At 40.7% G+C, this 12106-nt stretch overlaps 1 protein-coding gene across 3 annotated transcripts in view; it reads left to right on the plus strand.

The window, feature by feature from the left end:
* The window catches only part of LOC122811408 (myomesin-3-like), a 482129-nt gene that overhangs the window by 145236 nt on the left and 324787 nt on the right, over positions 1-12106 (plus strand). For all 3 annotated transcript variants that reach the window (XM_044083257.1, XM_044083248.1, XM_044083240.1), the window contains exon 4: positions 2298-2451. In XM_044083257.1, the coding sequence (XP_043939192.1) occupies positions 2298-2451 (154 nt within the window). The remainder of the gene's footprint in view (positions 1-2297; positions 2452-12106) is intronic.

A 12106-nucleotide genomic window follows, 5' to 3' on the forward strand; every position in this document is an offset into this window, starting at 1 on the left:
CATGTGTATACCACATAAAAATAATGATGAAAAAATGGTACTTTAGTTTATTTCTTTTCTATTAATGTAGGTTTACAATGTGATTTAGTAAAGCCATCTAAAATATCTAAGAAGATATTGAGTCTTATTAATAACTTTTTAAACATATGCCACACAAGTAAACGGAGGCAGGTCAGAATGGGACAAAATTCTCTTTTTCCAGCTGAAGACATTGTGGGACTAAGTATGCTATGGAAAACTTAAAACTGAATTGTTTGCCAGGTTTGAGCAAACCTTTGAAGTCTATGTTATGAAATTTCTCACCTGGACGTTCAATTCTGACACATGTGTAAGAGTTCAGATATCTAATTAATATCCAATTACAAAGCCTCAAACAGATCCTGATAATAACAATAAAATGAAAATGTCAGGAATGCCAACAGTGAACAGACTTGAAAAATACACCGAAGTCTAAGCTGTAAAATTCACAACTGGACTTTAAATGCTGACTTAGGTTTTTACGAATAAAGTCTCTACTGAGTGTTTTTTTACTATAGCTTCTGAAGTAAATGTTACTCTTTTTTTCTTTGTAATGTCAGTATTTTTCAATATGCATTTTAGAAAATATACCGTTGCTTTTATCTGTATTAAACTGATACTCTTAATTGTTTTGGTAATCTGTCTGTCCATGTAACACTACTTTAAAAAATGCAATTTATTTAATGAGTTATTTATTTTTAATTTTAATTTATTTTATAAGTAACCAGCTGAGGTGCATGTAAAATAAATAAAATAAATTAATTTAGTATATTTATAAATTAGTGTCTTATAAATAAATGTGCCTGGAGATATTGTGTGTGTGTGTGTGTGTGTGTGTGTGTGTGTGTGTGTGTGTGTGTGTGTGTGTGTGTGTGTGTGTGTGTGTGTGTGTGTATTCATGTGAGTGTATATCTGTGTGTGTGGTGTGTGTGTGTGTGTGTGTGTGTGTGTGTGTGTGTGTGTGTGTATGTGTGTGCATGTGAGTGTATATCTGTGTGTGTGTGTGTGTGTGTGTGTGTGTGTGTGTGTGTGTGTGTGTGTGTGTGTGTGTGTGTGTGTGTGTGTGTGAGTGTATATCTGTGTGTGTGTGTGTGTGTGTGTGTGTGTGAGTGTGTGTGTGTGTGTGTGTGTGTGTGTGTGTGCATGTGAGTGTATATCTGTGTGTGTGGTGTGTGTGTGTGTGTGTGTGTGTGTGTGTGTGTGTGTGTGTGTGTGTGTGTGTGTGTGTGTGTGTGTGTGTGCGAGTGTATATCTGTGTGTGTGTGTGTGTGTGTGTGTGTGTGTGTGTGTGTGTGTGTGTGTGTGTGTGTGTGTGTGTGTGTGTGTGTGTATATCTGTGTGTGTGTGTGTGTGTGTGTGTGTGTGTGTGTGTGTGTGTGTGTGTGTGTGTGTGTGTGTGTGTGTGTGTGTGTGTGTGAGTGTATATCTGTGTGTGTGTGTGTGTGTGTGTGTGTGTGTGTGTGTGTGTGTGTGTGTGTGTGTGTGTGTGTGTGTGTGTGTGTGTTTGGGTAAACATCATACAGTGTAGTGAAATCCTATTTCAGAATGGTATGATGTGCTTTGGAATTCTAACCAGTGTGTGTGTGCATGTGAGTGTATATCTGTGTGTGTGTGTGTGTGTGTGTGTGTGTGTGTGTGTGTGTGTGTGTGTGTGTGTGTGTGTGTGTGTGTGTTTGGGTAAACATCATACAGTGCAGTGAAATCCTATTTCAGAATGGTATGATGTGCTTTGGAATTCTAACCAGTGTGTGTGCATGTGAGTGTATATCTGTGTGTGTGTGTGTGTGTGTGTGTGTGTGTGTGTGTGTGTGTGTGTGTGTGTGTGTGTGTTTGGGTAAACATCATACAGTGCAGTGAAATCCTATTTCAGAATGGTATGATGTGCTTTGGAATTCTAACCAGTGTGTGTGCATGTGAGTGTATATCTGTGTGTGTGTGTGTGTGTGTGTGTGTGTGTGTGTGTGTGTGTGTGTGTGTGTGTGTGTGTGTGTGTGTAGTTAGTAAACATCATACAGTGCAGTGAAATCCTATTTCAGAATGGTATGATGTGCTTTGGAATTCTAACCAGTGTGTGTGCATGTGAGTGTATATCTGTGTGTGTGTGTGTGTGTGTGTGTGTGTGTGTGTGTGTGTGTGTGTGTGTGTGTGTGTGTGTGTGTGTGTTTGGGTAAACATCATACAGTGCAGTGAAATCCTATTTCAGAATGGTATGATGTGCTTTGGAATTCTAACCATGGATCATACATAATTTTAATCCATTGATTTCATTCTTGCATAAGTGATACAGTCAGAAAGAAGACATCTAGGGCATGGAAGAAGGAAGTGGGCAAAACGACTCTTTTTGGCAATGATCTGCAAAAGCTGGAAGAAGGGCTCAGCAGAGCAACAAACTACATGCTTATGACAACAGATCGGAAAGCACTGCATCAGATAGTAAGAATAATGTGGCAACAATATGCATCACTTTTCTAGATTTTAAGTTCAATAAAAGTTTACATTATCTTATGTCAAAACAGAAAGTATGCATTGATTTTAATAATGAATCTTAGTAGGACTTCACTTTCTAATGCCTTTGTAGTGCTACATACTTCACAGAATAAAATGTTCTCATTGACGTTTGGCATAGAATTTAGTTTATGCACAGTGGTCTGCCATAGACCAAAATATATGCTGGGATCTATTTCTTCAGTGTCAGTTCATGCCATATTTATTTATGTTTTATTTATTTTCCATTTGTTTACTGGGTTAGTCCAATTGGGCACAAGGTGACCGTTTTCAGCGGAGGCCCGGGGAGAAAATCTCCAAATACATAGTAAAATATATATATATATATATATATATATATATATATATATATATATATATATATACACATATATATATATATATATATATATATATATATATATATATATATAAAACATAGCTATTTTGTACAAAGAGCATAGAACATATAAAAGGAGTAAAAATCAGTTTTACAATTGATACAGCATGCAGTCATTAGAATATTGAGAAACAATTAAACAAGATATTATACAACAAATATAGAATTGCCTGAACATAAATTTAAAAAGAAGTTTCCATAGACAAGCAGGGTCATAAACTAGAAGTCATAACTATAAAGGTGGCCTAAACGCCTAGTACACAGTACTATGTACTAAGTGAAACTACACAGTACACCTGTGATGTAGGGATGTTGAAAGTCAGGAACAGGTGAAATTAGTCTGGTTCTGTACAGGAACATATCCAAGTTTTGAATAGGAGATCTTTTAGTAGGGATTTGAAAGTATGTTTACTATTTAGGCATCTAATGTTAGGGAGTAGAGAGTTCCTTGCCTTATAGGAATAAAGAGATTGGCCTGAGCTATGTAAGCAAGTGGTAACAGTCAGTAGGGCGGTATTGGAAGATCTTAGTTGATACGCAGTATTATGGAAGGTGAACAGACCAGAGATGGCAGATATTTTATTTGGTTGGTATAGCTTTTGATGGGTCAGGAGAAGTTGATTGTATTTTAGTAGGTTAGGGAGTTCTAACCATCCTAGTTGTTTTAGGGAGAGGCAGTGATGAGAACGAAACTTAGCATTGGTTGCAAATTTTGAGATTTTATTGTAGCAGGTAGATAGTTTCAGAAGGTCAGATTTGTTTAGGTTAGTTAGAACTGGGGAAGCGTACAGTAAGGTGCAGAGTAGATGGGTAAGAGAGATAGTGATTTGGGATTCCTGTGTGAGGAAGCTCTTGCAGCGGTAGAGTGAACTTATTTTTTTATGAACTTTGGCAATTGTTAGTATTATATGGTTGTTGAATTTTAGGGTTTGGTCAATAGTTACACCTAGTAGCTTGGGTTGGGTTACTGGTGTGATAAGGGTACTGTTGGAGGATGTTATTGAGAATGGTGAGGTAGGGGTGAAAGTTTTGGATGGGTGGAAGATCATGAGTTGGGTCTTAGATGGGTTTAGTATGAGTTGGGGGGATAGCCATTTTTCTATAGTAGTGAAGGCTTCCTGGGTTCTATCTTGGAGTAATTGTAGAGAGGGGGCTGAGCAAATAAGGGTGGTGTCATCAGCATACTGTACTATATTAGTTCATTGGGTAGCCGAGGGGAGGTTATTGGTAAAGATGGAAAATAGTAAGGGATCAAGAATGGATCCTTGCAGAACACCTTGTCCCTTTGGGAAGAGAGGGGAGAAAGGGTTATGCCATTTAACAGCTTGTTGCCGGAGGGACAGATAATTTTTAAACCACAGTAGAGAGAAGTTATCCAGATTGAGCTCAGAGAGAGTCAATAGCAATTTGCAGTGGGATACCATGTCAGATGCCTTTGACAGGTCTAGGAAGACAGCAGTTACTAAGTTACCGAGATTTCTTTGTTGATTGATATGGCCAGTAAAGGATATAAGGGCAGAGGTGGTACTATGGTTTGGCTGAAATCCATGTTGGGAATTTGCTAGCAGGTTATATTGAAGAAAATGATTCAGTAGTTTGGTGTGTACACATTTTTCTAAGATTTTTGATAGGGGAGATAGCATAGCTATGGGGCAATAATTACTAACTTTTGTCAAAGATCCACCTTTGTGTAGGAGGATAACATAAGAAATTTTCCACAGAGAGGGGACAGTGTGTTCAGCTATGGATCTATTGATGAGTATAGAAATAGGGTAGGTGATGGCAGAGGTGGCAATCCTGACGTAATCAGCGGAGAGTTTATCAACAGCGAGAGTTGTGGGTTTCAATTTGGTAAGGTCTTTATGAATTAGGTTATTTTGAACTGGTTTGAGATATAATTGAGTGTTGGTCTTATGGTGACAGTTTTGTATTTTGGGGGTATTTGTAGTAGTAGTGGGGAAATTGTTGAACAACTTTTGGATGGAGGAGGTGAAATAGTCATTAAACTGGGTGGCAATATCATTGTTATCACCCTCAGTGTTAGGGTTAGGGGAGGTGGTTTTGCCTGGTTGGAGAATTTGATTGATTGCAGACCAGAATTTTTGTAGATTGTTGTAGTGAGTTTTTTGTAGCTGGATATAATAACTTTTTTTGTCATTACGTATTTTTTTTTTACTTTGTTTCTGAGCTCTAAGTATTGTCAATCTGTACTTGTTTTGTTGGTATGCCAGATTTCCCAAGCTATTTCTCATTGTTTGAGTAGGGATCTTGTGTATGAATTATACATTGTGGGGCCATAAGATTAAGGATACCTAAGAAGGTAGTATTAAAGTACTCCACGGCTTCCTCTAATGGTAAAGTTTTAAGAGGTGGCCAATTTATTTTTTTAAGGTGTTGATGAATTGGTCTGGTAGGAAATTTTTGGAACTACGGATAGAAAGTAGGATGGGGGTGGGGTTATGGGTTTTGTGTGCTGTCTTAGTATGAATGTGGGTAGGTGATCTCTGAGGGAGTCGGGTAACATACCAGATATATTGGCAGATAAATGCTTTTTGGTTAGGATCCAGTCTAATGTAGATTTCTTTTTGGTGGATTTGTCTATACAGGTGGGGGTTTGGATAAGCTGTGTGAAGTTAAATAGGTTTAAGTGGTACTTCAGGGGGATGCCATGATAGAGGCCCAATTAATGTTGAAATCCCCCAGGATAAGTGTCTCCTGAGGGAGGCCGGTGGAAGTCCAATGTAAAATGGACTCTAGAGTGACAATATTGTCACCTGGTGGTAAGTAGACACCTATAATGTTGAGTTGTTTCTGCTGATTTAATTTTGTATTTGCAAACAGGGTTTCTGCACAGCCAAAAGTGGGGATAGCTTTACGTATTTGTTGGAGAGTAAGGTTGTACCTGTAAAGTAGGGCAATGCCCGCCTCTTTTTGCCATTCTATCACATCTAAGGATGTTGTAGCCAGGAGGGACTATGGTGGTATCTTTGATGTGGGGCTTGAGCCAGGTCTCAGTTAGGAGTACAATGTCAGGGTTACAGAAGGATATACAGACATGTAGCTCTTCAGTTTTATTCATGATGCTGTGGATGTTTATACTGAGTATTAAGAGGTCAGAGGGTTTTTGTTTGCAAGGGATATTAGGCCCATGTCATTTTGTAGCAGTAGGTATAGTATTGGAGGAGCCTCAGTTAGGGTGGATATCGCCACTGAGTGCAAATTGGTTAGTAGCAGTGGTCAGTGTGTGTAGGTAATTGGCAATCATGTGGTGTATGAGCAAACTGGTTTCTGATACTTCCTTCTTGCTTAAGTTTGTCTGTAATTCACATATAATTCTTATGCAGACTTGAATACCTCTACCCATCAAGTTAACCTTTATCAGATTTGAATACCAGACATATATGACATGTTTTATAGAACCATTTACTTACAGCTGCCTTGAAGTGCATGTCATTTGTATGTGTCTCCCTTCTTGCTTGCATTGTTATAATCTTTGTAGCTTCTGGATTATCCCAATTTAATTTATGAATAAAGTGGTACCTGTAGTCTCCATGTATTGACTTTAAATTGTACTCCTCTGCTATGCTAAGTTTCTTCTAGGAACTCTTCTATTTGTCTCTGAATAGTTAATTAGCACTCAGAAAGTAGAACAGAAAAGATTGCTATCAACTTATCATGGATTCCAGACTCAGAGAAGAGTAACAGAGTAAGTGTTGTATTTTTTTTCACTTTCTCGCTCTTCTGTGAGATTGTGTGATCTTGGAAATGGTCAGTGGTGTAGGGTGCATCCCCCATTTGGGGTCCAGGGTGCTTGATCTCTTGTAAAAATTTTTTTGTGTTTGTGACTTCAGCTAGTGATCTCCCATGGTTTTAGTTGTTTTGGGGTTGAATAATAACAAGCTGATCTAAGGAGATGTGATTATTTATAGCGACTCCTCTTCCTCTCACTTGTCATGCCACTGCCTGATACACTCTTGACTTCTAAAACAGATACCCCAAGTGAAGTATACCAGAAATGGCAACTATAGCACCCTTTCTCCATGATGAAATTCTTCAGATACCCATAGTGTAAAAGGTAGCATTCAGATTCACAGGGAGTTATGTTAAACAAGTGAAGATTATGAACTGTTTATGAGCTTTGTCTTCTACTTGGCTATGTAGCTTCTACTTCTGGGTTTGATTCCTCAAGTTTACATTATGCATACTGTTTCTCTCTAAAAAGTTACTTAAGCATAAGGTTCAACCAGGTTGCTGCTGAAATAAGGCAGTCATGACTACTGGGCTTACCTGGTTAACAAATGAATACAAAAATGCAAGAGTTAACATTTTTCATGAGAACTGTTGATCTGTGAGAATGTTGGGGATTTGCCCTAGAAAATCTTTGAGCCTAGCCTCAGACAATTTTCTCTGATATAGTGTTACTATCATTTTATATAAAAAAGCATTTTGTTTTGGATACAGAAGTAACTTTATACTACAGCATCCCTTACCCAGCACTTACACAGGCTATATGACTACATATAGTACATGCAGTGGCATTGTCAACCTCAGTAATAGTGGCGATAGAGCTACCAATAAATAAAAACATCATAGTGAACATACAGTGTGATGGCTATAGCAGCATCAGTACTTAGTAGTATCCCCTTCACTTATGCTAACAATGACGTCACAGCTATGGATTCCTGTATAAAGTAAAATTCTCCCACTGATAATATTGATGGATGTACCAGAATGTACAATACACAAAGCCCAATCCTGCCCATCCATTCCTAGGATCATAGGAGGTTACTAGGATAACGGCCCTAGTGCCTTTTTCAGCCTAGCAATTTATGTCCCAGATTTGCTGATTAGCAATGCCTATGTGCTAGAATGGCTTTGGTTTATGCCTGTGACTTAGGGTATCTGCAAACTGTCCCTCTCCATAAGGCCACAGGTGAGAAGCCAAAGGTGAATTTGCGATTTCCCATCCATTGGTCCAAATTGCATTTGAATAGGCTTAGGGAAGAGCTCGGTAGTATTTATTTATTTATTTACTTTTTTTTGCCCACTGTACTCTCATTGTGCAGGTATTGATAACAATGCACAGCAGCATACCACATACACAGAAATGTTGGATCCTGGTTCATGTAGTCCTCCATGATCACAAATGCTGGAGGCACCAGGAAATAACAACATTATAGCAGACATATTATGGCTATAGCAGTACACACAGCATCCCACACCCACACTGCTGTTGGATCCTAATGCCTGTCTACACTGATGTCCATTCTTCTTCTTTCGGCTTTTTCCCAGTTAGGGGTTGCCACAGTGGATCATCTGTCCGCTCATGATTGGCAGTGGAGTTCTACAGTGTCGAGTTGCCAGCCCGGCACCCAACCTTCCACAGAAGGCACACACACGCACACACACACGCCTAGGGCCAATTTGGAGTGTCCAATCCACCTACTGCATGTCTTTGGGATGTGGGAGGAAACCGGAGCACCCAGAGGAAACCCACGTGACCACAGGGAGGACATGCAGACTCCACACAGAAGGCACCCCAGCCGAGAATTGAACCTGAGAACTTCTTGCTGTGAGGCAGCAATGCTAACCGCTGCACCACCATGGCCGCCCCTGTCTACACTGATGTCCATTAATTTCCATTAATGTGAATAGTGAAGATACCGAAACTGTGTCTCTCATGCCAGTAATACCTGTACACAGCAGTATACCTCCATGAGTATTAACACTAGAGGTACTAGGAGTATTAACGCTAGAGGTACTAGGAGGTGTACCTCTCATATTAGTGAGACCTAATCACTGTGGCGTGTCCTATAACAGCGTAATGCTGTAGTTTGATATACTAGTTTCGTAGGGGTTCTGTTCCCAGACATGGCAAGTGTGGATGTTTGTGTGTGTTATTTTTTTTGTTCTAAAACTTCTAGGAAAGCACTAGGAAGCCTTAAACTGATACAAGCACTCGACTCTCCTTGTTAATAAGGAGAAATTAATCGCAGGCACTAAACAGCCTATAATTGCAAAGTACCTTGCCAAGGTAAGGGAAAACAGCTCTTGTACTTTACAAAAAAATAAAAAAGCACCTAACCAGGCATGTCCAAGGGTCAGCTTCTGGAGATTTCTCCTGTCCACCTGGTGAATTTGGGCATACTGGGGCAATTCAGCAATTGCCTCATGTACGTAGACAACCCTCTCCTCCTACCACCCAACACTACAACCTGTGAGAGATGCACTTACATAGCCAAACTGGAAGCAAAGCTCTCTCCAGCCAAGATTGTTCTAGACAATCAAGAGGAGAAGGTTAACACCTGCACTACACCTCAAGCAACACATAGCCCTTCAAAACCCTCACTACCAACACCCACACAAAGTAGCACTAAACCAACATATGCGGAGGCTCTTAACATTACCCTACCCAAGCAACAAGGACCTCTGAAGCTGAAACGCAAACAAACACCAATCACAACCGAAGTATCACATAGGTCACAACACCAGTGTGCCACCCAACAACAGCCCCTAAGGCAAGACAACGTACCCAACACTTAAGTCATAGGTGACTCTATAGTCAGGTACACTGATTTCCCACTCACCAGGCTGAAAAAGGAGAAAATCACAGTCAGCTGCTTGTTAGGTGCCAGGATCTGCCACATAACACATGCACTCAAGTCACTCCACAACAAGTACAAATACGACTCTGTCATTATCCATGTTGGAGTGAATGACTTCAGATGTACCTCCCTGGACTACATGAAAAGAGACATGGAAGAGCTCTCAGATCATGTGGCCCAGGCAGGTATGACCCTAGCCCTGAGTAGCATCCTGCCTTTGCCCAGAATGATACCACAGTATAAGGACAAAATGATTGACTTCAACAATTGGCTAAGCTTCTGGTGTCATTCAAAGGAGATCCAGTATCTGTCTGCCTGGGATGACATGATCGACAAACCACGATGCTTTGCCAGAGATGGTCTGAACCTGTCACCCCTGGAATTCAGGTTACTGGCTAAAGCTCTTGCCACTCCTCTAGTGCCTTTTTTAGGCAAGGCTCAAAGGACAAAACCACCACCGTAACAGTTGCAAGTATGAAAAATCTAAGGTAATGCTACTCAATGCTAGAAGTCTAAACCTCAAAATGCACTCTCTCGAGGCACTCCTAAAAATGGAGAACATTGATATCTGTGCAGTAACTGGGACCTGGTTCAAGGCTCCAGAGAGCACCCCTGCAATACCAGGCTACAACTCTTACCACACTTTTCGGCCACCAAACCAGGACCGAAACACTAAAGGTGGAAAAGTGTCCATATTCACCAAGGATATTCACACCTTCAGGCTAGTTGCCCAACACAATGCATTTGAAACTCTGCAGGTGCAACTAACACTAGGTAAGAGTGCAATCCAAATTGCAGTTCTGCCATTAACTGGGAAAACTACTCATGTACCGACACCTTTGCCAAAAGGTTCTTGGAATTCATAATTTTCAACGCCCTGGATCAACTAATCCATAGTCCCAACAGGGGCTCCAATATCCTGGACCTGGTCACTACCAGCATGTTGGTTAGGTCTGACCATAAGCTAATCACGTTTGACATCCACATCCCTCCCCCACTGCCCAGTAAGGAAACATCCGTAAAAAAATTCTCCAAGGCCAACTTCATGATACTCAAGTCAGAAGTGACAAACATCATGACACCCATGCAGACAGGAACTGAAAGTTCAACTGCCGAATCCTACAGTAAGGCACTGTACAAGCATATCCACTTGTGCATGAATCGTGCCATCCCAAATAGAACCAAGATGCTCTCCTTAAAAAAGGAAGCCAATCTCGTGGTCCCCTGTCATAAACAAACTATACAACAGAAGGAAGAAACTGTTGCAGAAAAGAGGAAAATCTCAGGATGCAAAAAACTCCCTTATAAGCCTCAGTAAGAAGCTGAGATCCCTCATAAAATCCTCCAAAGCTAGTTACGAAAATAAAATTGCCAAAGATTCCAAAGACAACCACAAGGCATTGTATAGCTATGTCAAGAATCTAAATAGCAATGCTCAGATCTGCTCTGCACTACAACAGAATGGCATTAAATATACTGATCCCAAGGACATTGCCAATATCCTGGCAGATCAATTCAGTGCCAACTTCACCCCCCTCTTACCACCTAAAGGCCCCATTTCAATACAGAAAGATTGCCAAATTCCAGTAATCATGGCCACACAGGTAAAAACTACACTCTCCAAAGTTAAGAATACAGCATCCATGGGACCAGATCGCATCCTGGGCTGTGTACTACATGAACTACAAAATTAATATGCACCTCACCTAAGTGTCATGCTTAATCATAGCCTCACCTCAGGCTTCGTGCCCACTAAGTGGCACACAGCTACAGTTATCTCACTCCACAAAGGGGGATCCAACTTGCATCCTGGGAATTACTGTCCCATCAGTCTGACGAGCCTGATCTGCAAGGCCATAGAATGTATTATCATGGAACTTATAAACAAAGACATTGGCAAACTTCAAACACTGGATCCCACCCAGTTTGGGTTTGTGAAGGGCCGATCGTGCCTCCTGAACCTGATCAACTTCTTCAAATCAATCTCCAGAGCTGTGGATGAAGGTAAGGCAGTCCACACAGCCTATCTGGACCTCACCAAGGCCTTCGACACCATCCCCCACTCTGGAATCATAGATAAACTTACTAAGCTGCGCATAAATCCCTATGTCACTCGATGGGTTGCCAACTAGCTTACTGACAGAACCCACACTGTAAAAGTAGCTGACTCCAAATCCAGCTCCAGACAAGTGACAAGTGGAGTGCCTCAGGGTTTAGTCCTGGGGACTGTTCTTGTTTGGCATCTACTTCACTGAAGTACAGGCCAACAGTGAGGGACTCTGGCTAACAAAGTTTTCAGATGACTGCAAACTAGGAGCCATTACTGAATCCCCAAATGATGTGGATATTCTACAAAAGGGCCTTACAGAAACAGATGCTTGGTGTCAGAGCCATGGGCTCAAGCTCATTGCCAAGAAGTATATAGTTATCCCCTTTGGGAAAAAAACATGTACCCATGAATTACCACATAGGTGGCAGTACACTAAACACTGAAAGTGTGATAAGAGACTTAGGAACACAGGTGGACAGTGGTCTCACCTTCAATAACCACATAGCCACAACAGTCAGGAAATCCTTCTATGTGACACACCTCATCACT

The sequence above is a fragment of the Protopterus annectens genome, chromosome 1.part1 (assembly GCF_019279795.1).
Source record: "Protopterus annectens isolate FY-2018-M chromosome 1.part1, PAN1.0, whole genome shotgun sequence".
Lineage (NCBI taxonomy): Eukaryota > Metazoa > Chordata > Ceratodontiformes > Protopteridae > Protopterus > Protopterus annectens.